At 42.5% G+C, this 21,217-nt stretch overlaps 1 protein-coding gene across 1 annotated transcript in view; it reads right to left on the bottom strand.

Moving 5' to 3' along the window:
* LOC138296505 (CD109 antigen-like) overlaps positions 1 to 21,217 on the bottom strand; it is a 775,136-nt gene that overhangs the window by 583,134 nt on the left and 170,785 nt on the right. Inside the window, exon 7 of the mRNA XM_069235676.1 lies at positions 1,500 to 1,584. Within this exon, the coding sequence (XP_069091777.1) occupies positions 1,500 to 1,584 (85 nt within the window). The remainder of the gene's footprint in view (positions 1 to 1,499; positions 1,585 to 21,217) is intronic.

The following is a 21,217-nucleotide window of genomic DNA, read 5'->3' as shown; positions in this document are numbered from 1 at the left end:
CGATTGACCCTAGAATGATACCAGGCTCCCCTCATATTAACCTTCCACATTTTTTCTTCTCAATAACCCACCCCTGGGGCAATGGAACATTTCCAATAGGAGGTAATCAGAGTGCGAGCTATAAGCATGGCTATAAATATAAAGTGCTCAATGCTGGAGTGTTCTGTTCTCTCTACATCCACTGTTCTGATAGGAGCCATCCTGTGTGACAGGGCAATATTCGATTTAGTTGTCATTCCTACTAACTGATCACCAGTTTCCAAAATTACTCTAGGCAATGGAAGGATCAGAACGCGTGCAGCCATCCCCCTTCCTGATCACATTTTGGGCAGTTTCTTGATACTGCGGCAAAACATTTGTTTGAAAAAATGAGGTGTAATATACATCATCCAACCTTTAAAGAAGGCATTGTGATGTAAATTGGCCCCTAATACTTGAATAACTGAAATTGAAATATCTTTCCCATTGCTTTTCATTTAACTTTATCCCAGTCAAAAGTGGACACGATTATTTGGGGTGGTCAATCCCAAACAAACAACACAGGGATTTTAGCTCTGGTGAGCTGAATTACACTAAATTGGCCTATGGGTGGCACCTTGCTCTGATTAGCATTTCATTGTGGTTTGATGTGAATACATTAAGAGCATTTTGTGCCATTTGTAATATAGAAAGTATCATGTGGGCTTTCAGGCGTTATTCCTTTGTACACATGCACCATTATATTTGAGAATGGTTGCACATGTGGTTTTAGAAGGGTCTGAGGCCTGACAACCTCATTCTCATTACTAAAAATTTGCACTGGCCACCATTAGGCAACACAAGGAGTTCAGGAACCATTCTCATATACTGACTGAGAAATATTAATATTTGAGGTCAAATGAGGGTAAGGCACCACACCTGAACCCTGGGATTTAGCTAACATCCCATAACCGTGAAAAGCATTTTATGTGCATAAAATGCTACATTACCATGCAACCTTTAAGAACCAAAAAACAGGTTACCAAACTGCCAAAAAACAAGAAAGCTGAATTTAACACATAAAACAAAAAGAGCTCGGGGAGTAATGTGGGTACGATGGCTATGTGCAAGACATGTTTTCAGACCCCGCACATGGCCAAAGGCTGAGCAAAACAGATTGTGTGGAAATGGGGGTTGGGAACAAGGCATGGCTTGAAGGAAAGCCGTAGGTACCAAGAGCCCGCTGAAAACTGCTAAAAACAGTGAGCCTCAGTTTCTCTAAGTTCGGGGCTCGCCACTGCTCACCATTTCAGTGGTTTCTGGATTTTGTAATGTCACTATAATGTGCCATTTTAGCCATAACGTACAGGGCCTGCTTGAGCCTAATAATTTGTTTTAATCCAGTAAGGAATATGTGTGCCCTCAAAACACAGGCGCCAAAAAATGACACTGACTGTTGACGTACACAAAGACTAATTTGCATTCATGTACACATTAGATCTAAAATGTAAAAGCATTTACTTTTCCAAATAAATATTTACTTTGCAGTGATGGTCCCCGTTAATTCACTTTTGTTCACCGAATGATGCAAGGGTGTTGCTAAAAGAACTTCAAACTTTGGCAATACTGAAAAAGATCAAATATATATGAAAATATATTTTGAGTCAAATCACATTTCGCATTCAAAAAAAGATAGCTTATATTTATAAAACACTTTATAGCTAAATAATTTTTCGACGTTGTTACAAAATGTGGGCAGGACAAAAATGATTGTTTAAAACGGAAATAAAGACGTACAGAGTAAGGAAGGTGAACACATACTGTGAAAACCTGCAGCATATAAAGCAAGCAACACAAGATTAACTAAGAAATGAGACTATTGATTTGAAGATAGTACCTGAATTAGGGGAGACATTTGCTAGAACGTAAGCATTAAATGTAATGCAATCAAACTGCTATGTGCACTAGTGAGATATTTTCCTTATTTAGTACTGGGCTATGCCACTCTGTGGTGTATTAAAATATGTTATATTAACGTTTTTCTATTCTGCCGTTCCGTTAACTAATATTCGCATCTTAAAGTCCGCTGGTCAGAATTATTTCTCATTTATCAATGAGCACTTTCTTGCTTCGCACCCCTTATATCTTTGTAGATTTTCAGGGACTACATTATTCGTATTGGACTTTATGTATAACGCCATACAAAATGCTTTTTCTCTTCCAGTCGCCAGAATTGAAGCCAAAAGTCCAATCATCTTGAGCTGTTCTCGTTTTCTCCCATGCGGATATAGCTGTCGCTCTACCTGGGATCTTCCACATTTTTCGAGCCTTAGCAGAGAATTTCCGTAACAAGCAGGCTCTCCATAGTCAGAAAGTAAACACCTTTGTAACTGAAGGTCAGTGTGCAACTAGCTTCTGCGGCCCTCTGTGAAGCTTTCAAGTCCTGGGATTACAGCAGCAATACAAGATCCACTCCACAGTGTGGAGATAGGAATTTACTAGCAGATAGGAATTCTATCAAGCAGGTTGCAACCCTGTTCCACTTTCTCGCACAACTCCTAAGACAGCACACTCCAGTTCCCAACGGATCAAAACAAAGTACCTCACTATGTTAGGCAATGCTCTAGAGCGGCTCAGTTGCTCACATGTTCCTTGAGAAGATAAGGTGTGAGAAAACAGCATTTTTGTCAATCAGAGGGGTTCAACTAACTTGATGGAAGGGATTAGCTCCTAGCAGTGGCAGGTTAAATGTTAATGGAAAACTTTGCTACCAATTCAAAAGGGTTATGGCATTTTATGCTACTATAAATCCAACATGTTCATTGGTTTTTATTTCATTTAATTTTCTATAGATGGTGAAAATGATATCCTTAGCGATTTCTGACTGGACACTAGCATAAATCTGTTTAAAGTAAAAATCTGCATTTAAAGCTGCCATTCGCTCAGAGAATAGCAGCTGAATGCATGTTTAGTCTTTGGCTAGTGTAGTGATAGCACCAGACTGTCTGTCATTAATATTGCTATCTTTATTATGTGGCAGACCAGAAAGTTGAGATCCCTTTTAGTCATCCAGCAGCTCTCAACTGACTGCAGAACCTGCAACACTCCAACATCACAGAAATGTTGATATCTTCACATTCCATGCTTAATTTAGGTACAGCACATCCTTTCCCGTTTTACATAACAGCTAAACGAAAGCAAACAAATAACCCTGGCTTAACATAACAACTGTAGGGTTATGTGGTAAAGAAACAAATATAATAAAAACAATAGTTAAACGATAAAATGAAGAGTGCATAAAAATACAGGTAAAATACTATAATAAAAACAGATTGCATTCAATTCGTAATAGGCTGATTACCAAACAATAATTTAACCAAACCGGAGTCCTCCTTACTCAGATTTAATATGATCTTCTGATTGCTCTCGGTCCAGCACCACACCAACCTCTAACACCACCCCCTCTTTCGCTCTGTTCCAGCTGCAACTCACTTCTCAAGTTCCTCAAACATTTAGCATCAGACATAAATATAACTGCACTACAATCTTCATCTTCATCATCTTTACCAGATATTTTGTCAAGATCACCAACTTTATAAAAAATCACAACGCTCCTCCTATTCCACACCTTTGACCAATTTCTAGCATGAGTTAATTACCCTTAACAGCGTAAACACTAAAGGAACCTTTACATTCTGATAAGCCACTAGGGGGGTCATTCTGACCTTGCCCGCCAAGGTACCGCCGTCAGAACACCGCACCGCGGTCGAAAGACCGCGGCGGTGATTCTGATATTTGCCCTGGGCTGGCTGGCGGGCGGCCGCCAAAAGACCGCCCGCCAGCCCAGGGCAAATCAACCTTCCCACTAGGATGCCGGCTCAGAATTGAGCCGGCGGAGTGGGAAGGTGCGACGGGTGCAGTTGCACCCGTCGCGTATTTCAGTGTCTGCTGGGCAGACACTGAAATACTTTTTGGGGCCCTCTTACGGGGGCCCCTGCCGTGCCCATGCCATTGGCATGGGCACGGCAGGGGCCCCCAGGGACGCCGCGGCACCCCCTACCGCCATCCTGTTCATGGCGGGAGAGCCGCCATGAACAGGATGGCGGTAGGGGGTGTCAGAATCCCCATGGCAGCGGAGCGCGCTCCGCCGCCATGGAGGATTCAGACGGGCAGCGGAAAGTCGGCGGTACACCGCCGACTTTCCGTTTCTGGCCGCGGCTGAACCGCCGCGGTCAGAATGCCCAGCGGTGCACCGCCAGCCTGTTGGCGGTGCTCCCGCCGACCTCCGCCATGGCGGTAATTACCGCCATGGTCAGAATGACCCCCTAGATGTCTTTTGAGGTTTTATCTTCACCCACTCTCCAATGGACATGCAACAGTCTTTTCTCTTGCACACCTGTTCATAACCCACAATTATGTCATCAACCAAAGATACATTCCTTATCCACCCTAGGGTCAATTGGTAAAACCTTGTTTCCTTCGCATTAATAAGAACGTAGTATGACCATAACTCCTGCGGTCACAAAAAAGGTGTCCTGACACAGCTTCATCATCGGTCTCCCTGACATCCAACATGCTCTTTGCTGTCATTTCAATCACTCTCTTAATGAAGTGATTTGCTCTTTCCACCATTCCATTGGACTGGGGGTTGTCACCAAAGTCTTACATTGTTTCACTCATTTCTGATCTCACTCTGTAGGTTCGTACATATCTCTCAACCAACATGAGCAATATCATTTTCTGCCATCAATTCATCTAAAACTTGAAGAAAGGGTCTGGCATTGACACTCACAGTGATCTCTGTAACACTTTTTCTTTTGAGCAGTCCCCATACTTCCACCAAAACATCATTGTCTGCTTGTGCTTTTATCTGCTCCTTCTTCAAAATTTAACTATTCAATCAATCAGTACTTGGAGAGTACAGCTAATCACCCGTGAGGGTATTCAGGCGCTGGTTTGCTGAGCTTGGTCGAAAGCCAGGCCTTGAGTCTCATCCTGAAGTCTGTAAGCAAAGGTGAAGTTTGGAGGTGGAAAGGGAGGGTGTTCCAGTACTTGGCGAGGTGGGAGAAGTAGTGGCTGCTGCTGTGGCTATGGTGGATGCATTGGGCCTGTGTAATGGCAAGGGAGGTGGAGCAAAAGTTTCTGGATGGTTGGTGGCAATTCAGGCAATGGATCATGTATGCTGGTCCTTTGTTGTGGAGGGCTTTGTATGGGTATGTCAGTAGTTTGAATTGGCATCTTTTGGGGACGGGGAGTCAATGGAGGTACCTCAGTACCTGCTGAGAAATGTGGGCCCGACTGGGGCAGATTGAGGATCAGTCTAGCCGCTGAGTTCTGTATTGTCTGGAGCCTTCTCATGAGTTCGGTGGTAGTTCCTACGAACAATGCGTTGCTGCAGTCGAGACAACTGGTAATTAGGGCTTGCGTGACAGTTTCTCATGCTTATGGGGAGCCATTTGAATATTCATCAGAGCAGCAGAGGGACTGGAAACAGAGGAGACTCTGTTTATTTGTCGGTTCATGGTGAGTCAGCTGTCCAGGATGATGCTGAGGTTGCGGGTATGGTCTTTTGGTGTGCGGGTCGGTCAGAATTCAGCGGGCCACCGGGTTTCGTTCCAGAGGATGGTATGGTTGTCAAAGATCAGCACTTCCGTCTTGTCCATCTTAAGCTTCAGATAGTTCTCCTTAATCCAGGCTGTGATGTTCTTCATGAAGTTGTGGAAGCTGGTCTTGGTAGTGGCAGGGCCTGCTGAGAGTGAGAGGATGAACTGCTGTCATCAGCATAGGATATTAAATTGATATTGTGGGTTCCAATGATGTTTGCTTGAGGCATGAGATGTTTTCCCACTTGCATCTATACACCCTATAACCTTGATGCTAGTCTCACCAAACGTGCAGACGCATTCTTCGTTCCCCCTAGTTACAAAACCCTCAGTACGGGCTTATGATCGTTCCTCAACACCATGTTCAAGTCCCAAATATATATGTTCTAAAGTGATCCATAGCCCACACGTCCACCAATGCCTCCTGCTAAATAACATCACATTTCCTTTCTGTTCCACTTAATGCGTGTAGGGCAAATGCAATTGTCTTCTCTAATGTTCCAAGGACTTGGGGCAACTGAGCACCTACTCCCACTGCACTCACATCCACAGTAATCAGCATTTTTCACAACATAAAAGGGTGACAATATCTTTGCACAAATGACCTCGTCCTAAACATCTTTGAAAGCCTTGCTTTCTGTCTCAGACCAAATAAATGTTTTTTCATTCCATAGTAGCAACCTTGGAGATTCTGGTTTGCCAGCAAAGTTCCTCACAAACTTTGCATTGAATTCCAGAAGTCAGATAAAAGGCCTCAGTTCATCTTTGTCTTTCAGTTCGGGGACATCCTTCATGGACTTCAACAAATTATCCTTTGACCTCATGCTTTCCCCAAAGATGGTATAACCTAAATACTCCACCTCTTCCTTCAGAAAAAAACATTTCTCTTTCAATGTTAGACCTCCACAGTCCATCAAAAAACAAGTATATCATCCTTTGATCATCTCCCTCAGCATCTTTCTAACCTTCTCCCTAAGTGCTACAGGTACTCTCCTTGGTTTGTATCTCACAGGTTGTGCCCCCTCCTTCAATACAACCTTATGTATGTATTTTTAAGTGCTTACAATTTACCTTCAGACACTTACTTGGCATTTGTTACAATTACCTTTACCGTCACATTCTCCACATCCATAACCTGATAAGGACCTCTTGGATTTAGGATGATGTGCAGATCATATTGGTGTACCCAGCCTAAAATGGGAGGTAATGATTGGGCTATATACACTTTACCCCTGACTCTACTCTCACGAAAGATGATTTCAACCCACGTGTAACCCAACACTTTAGTACTACTAACTTGGAATCCAGTGAGATATATGTTCTTAGGATCTAGAACATAAGTGCCTCCTCCCCCACGTGCCCTCCCACAAGTCTTGTGAAATTATAGTGAGCAAAGACCTCAAGTCTATCATCAAACCAATTAATTTCCCATTGATGATAAATTAAGCTTTTGGTCTACATTTCTTTCCCTTTTAGAACTGTCTAAAATGTCTTCATCCTGCATGCTCAATATTCATTGCACATATTGGTTGTCCTCTGCAAAAGATGCAATTTTGGATGTGCTTTTACCTTTACACATCCTCACAAAATATCTTTTCACATTTCCTGCAATCCTTGTCCACAGCTTAGCAGTTCTTAAAATCCAATGCATGATAATTACTACCACATCTAGTCCAACTCCTTTCAGAACTAAAAGATTTCTTTACCAAATAGCTTCTTCTGTCAAAGTTCCTAATGTTGGAGCTCTTCTTGTTCACTGCAAATAAATCCTCAGAGTACTCTAACTACTGCTGCCTCACCAATTTTCTTTGTATCCTTATGTTACATCTCCTTCATGCAAGCAAATCATTTTTCAACAGTTTTTGCTATTTCTGTAACCTCTTGTAGTGTAGGGTATTTTGCTATCTATAACCTATCTTGCATTTCTTTGTTGTGACATTGTACAATTAATAGATCTTTAATTAATTCATCCATCGTTTTTCCAGATTGACACTTCATGGCCAGTTCCCTGAGTTGCACCACAAATTCTCCAGTTGACTAATTTTGTTTTTGAGGTTGTGTATAAAAGTTTCGACGGGTCATGGCAATATTAACAGTTTCATCAAAACGTAACTCCAACTTTTGCTCTGCTTCCTTATATTCATCAACAATAAAGATTTACAAGATGAACCTGGGCCACTGGCAGGTACTTAAAAATATGCTGGCCCTCAATCCCCAAAGCGGTAATAAGAAATCCCTTTTTGCAGGCTGAACCGAAATTATGTCCATCCATGAGAGCCAAATAATTTTCAGAAACCTCTATCCAGTCTTCCCATTCAGTTGGTGGGGGAATAGGATGTAACAAATCACTTGGGAGGTTGTTTTTGTGATTGTGTGTTATATAAACATTACGGATGGTCAACAATCACTTTAAAAAAGAAATTAGTTAAGCAGCCCGAACTGCTGGATGGAATTACGCTGAATTTGACAGAAAGTTAGCTTTCGGTACGCAGATCATGCGCATTTGGTAGAAATCCATTCAGTAGCTTTGGTGATGTTAAAGGGAAAATAAATTTGTATATATAGGGCCGCAGATCCTTCATGAATATGTAGCGGAAATTTGTGTATTGTCACAAATGCATGTGCAAATATAAGTGCTGTAATTGGCTGGCCACAACCTGACTAGAAAGTTACGGCCACGTTTTATGTTATCAGAGAGGGTCCCTGAGGCAGAAAATTGAAATAAGTGGTATAAGGGGTCAGGGTGGAGATCCCTGAGCCCAGGGGTGTGATAGGGGTGTTTCAGGGTCCAATTATGGGTTTAAATTATTTTTCTTCACCATGCGCAATGTTCAAGGATATTCAAGGATGTGCAAAAAAAAGTAAAAAAAAAACAAAACAAAAAAACACCTTTACTGTCTCATTCATACACAAATTATTTCACTCATACATACACTCAGAGACTCACGTGCCCACTCACACACCCACTCATACACTCATGCACCCACTAAGACCCACACAGACTCACACACCCACTTTCAGACCACTCACACACCCACTCACAGATCCTCTGACAGAGGCTGTGCCCGGCATGGGGTTGAGTGGTTTTAAGGACTTGGCTGCAGGCAGGGGTTGGAATAACATATAGTTATTAGAATTACTTCACACTGAAAAAAACATAGAAATTCATCAAAAATCCAAAGGTTACAGGGACGTTTTAGTTAGGTTCTGAATTTACTCATACAAAATCATAGAAATTCAGTAGTTATAGTTGGAGGTATTTCAAGTAACAATAACTAGCACCCTAGGGTAACTATAACTCGCACATCTATATATTTATTGACTCAGACACTCCCTGGCAGGGTGGGAAGTAAGGGTGGAAACCAGGAAGCACTTCATATCTCTGTATGCGCCTTGGTCTATCTTAGGCGCCTAGACATCTCAGTACCGATACTTCTAAATGTAATGCAGGAATACTGGGAATTCTCAGGACTGAGGTTTAACATACAAAAATCGGTCCTATACCCTTAGGCGACCTAGTGGGCCAACATTTAGAAGACCACACTCTGGAAGGCCTCCCTCGGAAGACTGATGAAATAAAATACCTGGGCGTCCATGTTACCTATGCAGCGCGACAATTTTATAGGCTCAATCTCAGGGTGGTAATAGCAAAACTAATACCCTCCTCATAATTTTGGAACACACTATATTTGTCACTCATTGGCAAAATAGCACTACTTGAAATGGTGATATTGCCGTTATGCCTTTACACTATACAAGATTCTTATTACGAGATCCAACGGTCAGTCTTTCAGGAATTGGACAGGCTGGTGTTGGACCTGCTCTGGCAGGGCAAATGTTGTAGGGTCAGTTTAGCTACACTTTGAAGAGAATGGAAAAAGGGGGGTCTAGAGGTACCTGACCTCGAACTGTATTACTTGGCTTCAGAATTACAGCACCCAGTGCACTGGCTATATGGGTAACCTAATTAAGAAAGGCGCCTACTTGAAGGTACCCATGGGACTCACCTTCTGGGTGAATTCCTAATGCAAGGCAATAGAATACCTAACACACTCTTTTCCTTCTCATTTGACTATAGGGCCGAATATGGGAGAGAGCCGTCAGGAGACTCCTTAAGAGAGCACCCTATGCTAAGGACATGGATATTTGGAGACTAGCCCCCTTCGTACAACTGCAGCAGATAATGTCCATAACCAGGCGGCAAAAAGGTGAGTGCAGTACTCTCAAAGACTTCTACCCCAAGGGCAGATTATAACTTACCAGCAAGCACAAGACTCATTCGCTTTAGGTGCAGAGAATTTTCTACAATTTGCAAAAATTGCAGCATTTACCAGACAACTGTGTCCTGTGTTCCCTGACGTACCCGAGCCTACCCAGACACTCGGCACTCTGCTTGACATCGCCATGGGACAAAGACTCATAACCACCGGTACCAAGCACTGCATGCAGATTGATCCCTGTGGCCCCTGCTGGTGGAGGAGAGGTGGCATGAGTGCCTGGGAAAATAAATAACCCCAAAGGACTGGAGCAAAACACATTTGGGGGTTAAAGCAAGCCTCCCATGAGACTCAGGTGGGGGACAGATATGGTAGAGTGGGTGTGGGCAGAAGAGATACACTTAGGGAGGATTAGGAGGGACAACAAGACACAGGACGTCCCGACGGCCTGGGCAGAGATGACTAGGTCCCAGCTCTTATATGCTGGGGCGGGGCCTGAGGCACCTATGTTGCAAGGATGGGACACCAATTGATCAACATGTGGGTACAGAAATGGGGGAAGCGAAGGGGGGGGGGGGGTTGTGTGCAACCCACAACATAACCACAATAACAGAATGAACCATGCGAGCAGGTACCTTTATTTAATAATGGCTTATTGAGAAGATTAGACCGGACATGGAGGGCTTTGTGGGTGGCTTCTGAAGGGGTAACATGAAGGGTGTTCTAGGTTGTTTTATGATTTAATTGATTGCAATGAAAGCTGTTTGACCTATACTGCAAGATGTGGCAATTATATTATTCACCTATGTACCAGAAAGTATCGGATTCATAACAAACTCGGTAACTTGCGATGATAATGTTTAATAGATAAAATGAATGAACATTTTTTGTTTTAGAAACTTTTATTTTGATACTAAACATGCGATATGTAGTTCCTTCTTATGGGAAATAAGGCTTATTATTTTAAAATAAAGTCTTTCCATGTTAGCATACGGAGCCCATTCACTACAATGGGGAAAAACAAATGTAGCTATTTATCCCTCACCAGGGCTTATAAAACGTCTTTTATAAAGTCCCTGCTTATAGTTACACTGTACCCAACCCTGTGGACACTTAGAGCATACCTTAGGGGTGAGATATGCAAAAATAAGGTAGCTTAGGACTTTGGGAGTACTTTTCATTCCAAAGTTGAATTTGGGGTTAACTTTACCTTAACAGCAGCCAGAAAGGAAGGCCTACCTTTGAAATGACAACGGACACCATAGCATTGTGCATATGGGTGTACCACCTATGCTGGGGTCCCTAAACCTACATGCTCTACCATATGCTAGGGACTTATAGGTAGGGTGGTACAGCCAATTTTAATTAGCCTAATTTGCATACCCATTTAATCAGAGCACAGGCCCTGGGCACCACCAGTGTCAGAAAAACACCAGTATTATTTATGGGTCTCAGCTTCTCCCCTTTTAACCTTCCTTTTTTATGTCAAGGTTCTAGTTCTCTCCTTGCAGGATTTGTATGCTGAAGGTTGAATGTACCTTTTTCTGATCTTGATATACCTTTTGCTATTATCCTTTGCCCTGGGCTTTTTCACTAGGACAAATGCTTAAATGGCCCATACCTTAAGAAGGTTAAGATTAAGATTAAGATTCTTGGAAAAACACGGTGCCACTGGGGCATTTGTGATGTCTTCCGCATAGGGGGTAATCAGGTCACCAGCCCAGAAAGAAAGGGCGCCCATGTCTGTAGAAACATATTTGTCTTATCTTGTAGATCATAAATAAGACGCTCATGTGAGACAGTCTGATACATTGCAGAGATCCACTCCCCGTGAGAGGGTACACGTGTCGCTCGCCAATATCTGAAGATACATATCTTTGCCGTGGCTAGAGCAGTGTGTAACAAGCGACATTGTGGTCTGGAGAGAATAGGGAGCTTCCTGGTGTTGTGTAGAAAGAGAAGATAAGGGGTAAGGGAAAGTGGCAGGGGTAGTGTTTCCCTAAGAGTAGCCCCGACTGCTCGCCAGAAAGGCTGTATGGCTGGGCAATCATGCAAAATGTGAGGTAAATCGCAGCGCTCATGAGGACACCTCCAACAGGAGGCATGATGTAGTAACCCCGCAGTACGGAGCTTCAAGGGGGTCCAATACCAATCGTGTAATGTTTTAAAAAGACTGAATTTTGAGCGGGCCTCCCGAGCTCCACGGTCTCTAGCTTTGATTATATCCGCCCAATCCTCCAAATCATAGTCAACCTGTAGATGCGCCTCCCACTTATTCTTGAGAGAAACCAGGAAGGGGAGCGAAAACAAGTGACCATTTAGCAAGGTTTGCAGGCCTGATACGGCCCCCTTCCTTTGTCCCCGTGTTTCCAAGTAATGAAGTATTGGAGATTGAATGAGAGGATTCCCAAGACGACTCATCAGACAGTGCTTAAGCTGTATCAAACGCCATGAATGGTGTTTGGAGAGCCTGAATTCCTCCTTACGTTCTGAGAACATCTTCCACCTGTCCCCCATAAGGAACTGATCTTCCCTCACAAGACCTTTCAGACCCCAGTCCTTCCAAAAAATGGTCTTTCCTCCAACAAGGAAACCTTTATTGCCCCCCAGATGAAGTTGGACTCCACTGAGTACGCACATGCATTCTCTTCACGCATTCCTCCATACCTTTCCATTCTTCCCTTATGTCCGCTGATCTCCCGCAGGCGTGTTTTCTGTTCTTCCTTCCCTCCCCCTTGGTCACTATTACTATTATTACTATAGTTATTCTTATTACTATTACCATCATTATTATCCTTGTCATTTTCACTATTATTACCATCTTTACATCACCATTATTTCTCTAGTTATCGTGCTCATTTTTATTTTAACCTTGTTCCCGGCTTCTTTCCTCTTTAATTTTCCTCGTTCTCTTTTTTCTGCCTTTGCCTTTTCTGTTACCTTCTTTGATAATTTCCTCCTCTTTCTCTTTTTCCCCTATAGCTTCCAGTTCTCCTTCTCTTTATACACCTTTTTTTCTGGCCTAATTTTGAATGTAATCCTATCTTGTCAGATATATTTCCCTTAAATATGACTATATTCATGTCATCGAACATTACTATTTAGAGACACCCATCTATCCCTTCTATTTGGGTCCCATAGGACATCATGTACCATGTACTAAAGTCAGATGTCCCCAGCTTGGAGGTACGAAAATGCTCTGTGCCTATAGTTCCTTCAACACTCAGTTGGGGTCTTTGGAATGATGGACCTCTAATGATGGGGCAAGTTGGAGAGGGCGGGTCTATTAGTTTTATTAGGAATACATATACCTGTGTTCTTTTTTGAAGCTTGAAGTAAGGTAGATAATTATATAACTTTATATAATTGTAAAATGATGACGATGAATTGCTCTTATGTGCACGTTATGTTATTCTGTTCTATTTTGCTATGTCATTGCATCTCTCCATTGTGGTGCGGTGTTTTGGTATTGTATTACAGATGCTTCATATGGTATATTATACATACAGATGTTAAGGAATTATTGCTAGCTCTTTGTTTCTGTATGCTGTATATTGTTTTGAAAAAATGACAATAAAAATATAAAACACACAAAACAAAAAAAGGCCCGTACCTTATGATGTGATTTTCATAAGCAGAGGGAAGATTTTCCCTTCTGTACATGTCTCATGGGGGAAATGATGCACGCACTTAGAATTTCCGACAATGGGCTGAATTTCATGAACCATATTTTTTCTATGTAGACTGCTACATGACTGGAGATTAGCAATATTTTTAATTTTTCTTAAGTTTTACCTTCTTTTATTGGGGGATTTTTACAAATGTTTACCTGTTTACTTCTCTTAATTGGTTGACGGTAACCTCTGCAGGGTGAAGTTTCTCTTCTGTAAAATATATGTTACCATCTCTCTTTAATTAACATTGGGACCTTTAAAATGTATATTTGTGGGGTTACTTAATTTCCTGTCAGCATTTCCAAGGATCTTTTTCCAGGACTACTTACACTAACAGTCTTAATTGGTTGAACCAAGGTAGGGATATGCATCTTTATCACCTTTAGCTCTTCCGATATAATTTTCAGGAGCATAATTTGTTTTTTGACCTCATCTTTGTTTAAGACTACTGATTCAAAAATTCCATGTAAAGTTTTCTGCCTGAGCAGAAGGGTGTCCAACATCTAGCCCACAGGAGCAGCAGAATGCCTAACAAGGAAAATAACCGCTGATTAGATTGTTTCTGTGAGTGTCATATAAGTTGGGATTACCTTTAACATTAGAATTTCATATATAGTTCTGGTGTGATGAAACTTGCTGGTCATGTGAGCATGGTTCCTCAGTTTCCAATGGCTCCACCATAGAAGTGAGCTCTATCTGTTGGTGTGACAAACTTAATAGAGACATCTGGGGAGATATGGATAACTGGGCCACCAGTGACAGAGGGCTGGAAAGCAAGCTGCTACTCTAATTCAAGAACTTGAGACAAGCCATCTATATTGAATTAACCAATGGATTCAGAGTCTTACTTCATGCCTCAATGGAGAGACTAATGTGAAGCCATATTTAGATTTTTTTCCCCCAAAGTGTTTCCCATCAAAATCTCTTATCGATATGACCAAGGAAACAATGTCTTGACTCTAGTCTGTTGACTTTCTGCCAGGGGCTGGGTAAGTTCACAGTGTCCGGGACACTGGGAACCCATCTTCTCCTCCTGAGTGAAGCTTGAAGCTTTGAGGTGTGGTTGGTTTCTGACCACCATGACCAACCCAAAATTTTACCTTTTCAATGGCAGTTGCATTTTCCTACACTGTTTTTTTGCTATCTGCAACACTCACTCTTCACATGCCCTTAAACACTTAAACACTTTTAGTGAAAATATAATCAGCTTAAGTCATCACAGGCTTGACTCATTGGTGGCATCTGCCTTTCTTCTGTTATGGTAGTCAGCAAAGAGCATATTCCACTTGCTTGACTGAATGTCACTGAAGTGCCTCTAATTTGGTTTCAACTCATGATTGTGATGGACTCCATGACTCCTATGCGAGGGGGAATCCCGGGGTGCCATAAAAACTGGTGACACACAACCCCTTGGTCCGTTGCTCCTCTAGTAAATAGGAGACAAGACTTCAAGATTCTAGGGGAAATTAACGAGCCTTGGTGACATATGTTGCTCTTCTTCATTCAAAAGTTATAGCCATACACAAGAGCTGATTTACACTCCACAGGATCAGCGTACTCTTTGCTCCTCCCTCCAACCTTTACCCACCCACTTTCTTGCATGCAAGGGGTTCTACTGCCTGGCTCTATGCCTAACTGGCCAGATAATGGTGTCCACTGCAACTGTAGCCAGGCTGAGACAGGATTACATTCCAGGCTAAAATGTCTGCTTACAGCTAGAGGCTGTGATGACAAAATGTGTCTGGTTCACACAGACACATGTAGTCAGAGTGCCGGGGCAGAAAGGAGAAGCCGTCAACTACTTGCTACTGGATGCTGCCTGGCAGGTGTAAACGCTCACACATGTTGGACAACTCTTGAGCCCCTGCAGAAGTGGGTATGCTGGCCTACCCAGTCAGAGAGGCACAAGCACACGCCTACCACAGAATGGCAAGACTAGGGAAGGAGGAGCAGCTGTGCATAAGGTAAAGCATTCCCTATTGTTTTCCCCAGTCGTGCAGTACTCCTGCAGGACCAAACAGGCGGGCCATGCTTGGTCCCACATGAGTACCACATGACCTGCTGCACGAAAATCGTTTTTCTTTCTATTTTGACCATGGAGAGGGACGTTTCTTGTTGATATTTCGGCTTGTCAATGGGAACACTCGGTCCCACCCAGATATCACAAACTTTTCTCAAAAACAGCTGGACCGGTTTACAGTAAATCATTAAAAAAAAAAATCTGAGTGAAGATCAAGCTTTCTGCCAAATTTGGTGTAATTCTGGTCAGCTATTTTTTCTCTGATCTGCCTGTTTGATTACTGTGAAACGTTTAAGCAAGGAGATGAGGTGGAGGAACATTTCTTTTTTATTTTATATATGAAAAAAAATATTTTCATTTATATATATATATATATATATATATATATATATATATATATATATATATATATATATAATTCACATAAAACACTCGGACTGCAGGAACACCACACAGCGGTCCCGGGTGGGCTCCGAGAGGCCCTAATAAATCCTCCAACTCTCCTCCAAATAACAGGAGACCCAGGACACCTCCAAGGTGCAAATCAATTTATTTCAGCACACAAATCCAATATATATATATATATATGGAAAATGTCACTTACCCAGTGTACATCTGTTCGTGGCATTAGTCGCTGCAGATTCACATGCTGTGCACATCCCGCCATCTGGTGTTGGGCTCGGAGTGTTACAAGTTGTTTTTCTTCGAAGAAGTCTTTTCGAGTCACGAGACCGAGGGACTCCTCCCATTTCGACTCCATTGCGCATGGGCGTCGACTCCATCTTAGATTGTTTTCCCCGCAGAGGGTGAGGTAGGAGTTGTGTATGCTAGTAATAGTGCCCATGCAATGGAGTGAATACGTATGTACATAATGAAGTTTAAAGTAATATATTTACAAATTTACAAATGTTCAAGATCAACTTCTAAACGCCTACAGGCTCCAGGGGAGGCGGGTGGGCGCATGTGAATCTGCAGCGACTAATGCCACGAACAGATGTACACTGGGTAAGTAACATTTTCCGTTCGATGGCATGTGTAGCTGCAGATACACATGCTGTGCATAGACTAGTAAGCAGTTATCTCCCCAAAAGCGGTGGTTCAGCCTGTAGGAGTTGAAGTTGTTTGAAATAATGTTCGTAGTACAGCTTGACCTACTGTGGCCTGTTGTGCAGTTAACACATCTACACAGTAGTGTTTGGTAAATGTATGAGGCGTAGACCATGTTGCTGCCTTACATATTTCGTTCATTGGAATATTTCCTAGAAAGGCCATGGTAGCACCTTTCTTTCTGGTTGAGTGTGCCTTTGGTGTAATAGGCAGCTCTCTCTTTGCTTTAAGATAGCAGGTTTGAATACACTTAACTATCCATCTAGCAATGCCTTGTTTAGAAATTGGATTTCCTGTATGAGTTTTTTAAAAAGCAATAAATAGTTGTTTTGTTTTTCGAATTAGTTTTGTTCTGTCAATGTAGTACATTAGCGCTCTTTTGATGTCTAATGTATGTAGTGCCCTTTCAGCTACAGAATCTGGCTGTGGGAAGAACACTGGTAATTCTACGGTTTGATTCAAGTGGAACAGTGAGATTACTTTTGGTAAAAATTTTGGATTTGTCCGTAGAACTACTTTATGCTTGTGTATTTGAATAAATGGTTCTTGTATGGTAAATGCTTGAATTTCACTCACTCTTCTTAGAGATGTGATGGCAATCAAAAATGCAACTTTCCATGTTAAGTATTGCATTTCACAAGAGTGCATGGGCTCAAAAGGTGGACCCATGAGTCGTGTTAAGACAATGTTGAGGTTCCATGAAGGAACTGGTGGTGTTCTTGGTGGTATAATTCTCTTTAGGCCTTCCATAAACACTTTTATGACTGGTATCCTAAATAATGAAGTTGAGTGCGTAATTTGCAGGTAAGCTGAAATTGCGGTAAGATGTATTTTTATGGAAGAGAAAGCTAGCTTTGACTTTTGCAAATGTAGTAAGTACCCTACTATATCTTTGGCAGATGCGTGTAAGGGTAGAATTTGATTATTATGGCAGTAATAAACAAATCTTTTCCACTTATTTGCATACCAGTGTCTAGTGGTAGGTTTCCTAGCTTGTCTTATGACCTCCATACATTCTTGTGTGAGGTCTAAGTGTCCGAATTCTAGGATTTCAGGAGCCAAATTGCTAGATTCAGCGATGCTGGATTTGGATGTCTGATCTGTTGTTTGTGTTGTGTTAAAAGATCTGGTCTGTTTGGTAGTTTGACATGAGGTACTACTGAGAGGTCTAGTAGAGTTGTGTACCAAGGTTGTCTTGCCCATGTTGGTGCTATTAGTATGAGTTTGAGTTTGTTTTGACTCAATTTGTTTACTAGATATGGAAGGAGTGGGAGAGGGGGAAAAGCGTAAGCAAATATCCCTGACCAGTTCATCCATAAAGCATTGCCCTGAGACTGATCTTGTGGGTACCTGGAAGTTTTGGCATTTTGAGTTTTCCTTTGTTGCAAATAGATCTATTTGTGGTGTTCCCCAAATTTGGAAGTAAGTGTTTAGTATTTGGGGGTGACTCTCCCATTCGTGGATCTGTTTGTGATCGCGAGAGAGATTGTCTGCTAACTGGTTCTGAATTCCTGGAATAAATTGTGCTATTAGGCGAATGTGGTTGTGGATCGCCCAATGCCATATTTTCTGTGTCAGGAGACACAACTGTGTCGAGTGTGTCCCTTCTTGTTTGTTTAGGTAATACATTGTTGTCATGTTGTCTGTTTTGACAAGAATGTATTTGTGGCTTATTATGGGTTGAAATGCTTTCAGCGCTAGAAATACCGCTAACAGTTCTAAGTGATAGATGTGAAACTGTCTTTGCTGTATGTTCCATTGTCCTTGGATGCTGTGTTGATTGAGGTGTGCTCCCCACCCTATCATGGAAGCATCTGTTGTTATCACGTATTGTGGCACTGGGTCTTGGAAAGGCCGCCCTTGGTTTAAATTTATACTGTTCCACCATTGAAGCGAGATGTATGTTTGGCGGTCTATCAACACCAGATCTAGAAGCTGACCCTGTGCTTGTGACCATTGTGATGCTAGGCACTGTTGTAAGGGCTGCATGTGCAACCTTGCGTTTGGGACAATGGCTATGCATGAAGACATCATGCCTAGTAGTTTCATCACTATTTTGACTTGTATCTTTTGTTTTGGATACATGGCCTGTATTACATTGTGAAATGTCTGAACCCTTTGTGGACTTGGAGTGGCAATCCCTTTTGCTGTGTTGATTGTTGCTCCCAAGTATTGCTGTTTTTGACACGGCAGAAGGTGTGACTTTGTGTAGTTGATTGAGAAACCTAGTTTGTGGAGGATTTCTATGACATATCTTGTGTGTTGTGAACACCGTCTTAGCGTGTTGGTTTTGATTAACCAATCGTCTAGGTACGGGAACACATGTATTTGCTGACTTCTGATATGTGCAGCTACTACTGCCAGGCATTTTGTAAAAACTCTTGGTGCAGTTGTTATTCCGAATGGCAAACCCTTTGAATTGGTAATGTATTCCTTGGAATACATCCTTAGGTACTTTCTGTGTGAAGGATGTATTGGTATATGGAAATATGCATCCTTTAGGTCTAGTGTTGTCATGTAGTCTTGTTGTTTGAGCAGTGGGATTACGTCTTGTAATGTAACCATGTGAAAGTGATCTGATTTGATGTAGGTATTTAATGTTCTGAGATCTAGTATAGGTCTCAGACTCTTGTCTTTTTTGGGTATCAGAAAGTACAGGGAGTAAACTCCTGTGTTTATTTGTTGTTTTGGTACTAATTCTATTGCTTCTTTCTGTAGCAATGCCTGAACTTCTAGTCCTAGAAGATCTATATGTTGTTTTGACATATTGTGTGTTTTCGGTGGGACGTTTGGAGGGAATTTGAGAAATTCTATGCAATAACCATGCTGGATAATTGCTAAGACCCAAGTGTCTGTTGTTATTTCCTCCCAATGTTTGTAAAACTTGGTTAGTCTCCCCCCCACAGGTGTTATGTGTTGGGGATTTGTGACCTTGAAGCCACTGCTTGTTTGGAGGAGTTTTGGGACTTTGGAACTTTCCTCTATTCCTTTGAAATTGTCCCCCTCTATGTTGTCCCCAAAAACCTCCCCGCTGATACTGGCTCTGGTAAGTGGGTTTTGTTTGTGAGGTTGTGGCTTCTGTGGTTTGCCCTCGAAACCCCCCTCGAAATTGTGTCTTTTGAAATGTGCCTCTGCTCTGTGGGGAGTAGAGTGCGCCCATGGCTTTGGCCGTGTCAGTGTCTTTCTTAGGTTTTTCGATCGCAGTGTCCACCTCCAGCCCAAACAACTGCTGTCCTTTGAATGGCATATTCAGCACAGCTTGCTGTATCTCTGGTTTAAATCCCGATGTACGCAGCCATGCATGTCTCCTTATTGTTACTGCTGTGTTGACAGTTCTAGCAGCTGTGTCTGCAGCATCTATTGCTGACTGTATCTGATTAGTGGAGATACTCTGTCCTTCTTCTACTACTTGCTGCGCTCTTTTTTGGAACTCCTTGGGTAAATGTTCAATAAAGTGTTGCATCTCATCCCAATGGGCTCTATCATATCTGGCTAACAAAGCTTGCGAATTTGCAATACGCCACTGGTTTGCTGCCTGTGCCGCCACCCTTTTGCCTGCAGCATCGAATTTTCGACTTTCTTTATCTGGAGGTGGTGCATCTCCTGAAGTATGAGAGTTGGCTCTTTTGCGCGCTGCTCCCACTACAACAGAGTCTGGTGTTAGCTGTTGTGTAATGTACACTGGGTCTGCTGGTGGCGGTTTATATTTTTTTATCTACTCTTGGAGTGATGGCTCTCCCTTTAACAGGCTCCTCAAACACTTGTTTGGAGTGTTTTAGCATTCTGGGTAGCATAGGAAGACTCTGATATTGGCTGTGTGTGGACGACAGTGTATTAAAAAGAAAGTCGTCTTCAATGGCCTCTGAATGTAGACTGACATTATGAAATGCCGCTGCCCTTGACACCACCTGTGCGTAGCCTGTACTATCCTCTGGTGGCGATGGTCTAGCTGGATAGCATTCAGGACTATTATCTGACACTGGTGCGTCATAAAGGTCCCATGCGTCAGGGTCATCTTGACTCATTACTGTATGAGTTGGGGATTGCATCATTGGTGGAGTGGCTACCGGTGATGGTTGCGGAAAGTGATGTGGGGATGGTGGCGGTGTTACTTGTTTAGCCACCTTTGCGTGTGGCTGTTTGTCCTTGTCTTGGAAGGCAAGTTTACTTTTCATTTTGATTGGAGGAAGAGTGCTGATCTTCCCCGTATCTTTTTGAATAAAGAGCCGTCTTTGTGTGTGATCGGGCTCTATTGTCTCTAATTCCTGTCCAAATCTATGTGTCTTCATTTGTGAGGACAGTCCTTGTTCCTCTGAATAGGAACTTTTTTTCGGTTCCGAGGACGGATGTTTCGGTACCGAAACCTTTTCGGCCGCTTTTTTCGGCTCCGACGAAACCTTCTTTACTTTCGGCGTCGTGCTCTCTCGGTGCCGACCCATTTCGGTGCCGCTGTCTCGGTGCCGAATCTTCTCGTAGCCACTCTCTCGGGCCCGAGATTGCTGTGTGCCGGTATCTCGACCGGAGTCGGATGACTTCGACACCAGCTCGCCCTTTTTTGGTACCGATGAACGGTCACCTATTTTTCGGGTTAAGCCATGGCCTGTTGGCAGTGGCGTCCCCTGGGCTTTAGCAGTCTTC

Source organism: Pleurodeles waltl, chromosome 5 (assembly GCF_031143425.1).
Source record: "Pleurodeles waltl isolate 20211129_DDA chromosome 5, aPleWal1.hap1.20221129, whole genome shotgun sequence".
Lineage (NCBI taxonomy): Eukaryota > Metazoa > Chordata > Amphibia > Caudata > Salamandridae > Pleurodeles > Pleurodeles waltl.
Note: the sequence above shows the minus strand (reverse complement) of the source record. Positions and strands in the feature narration are given on the sequence as shown.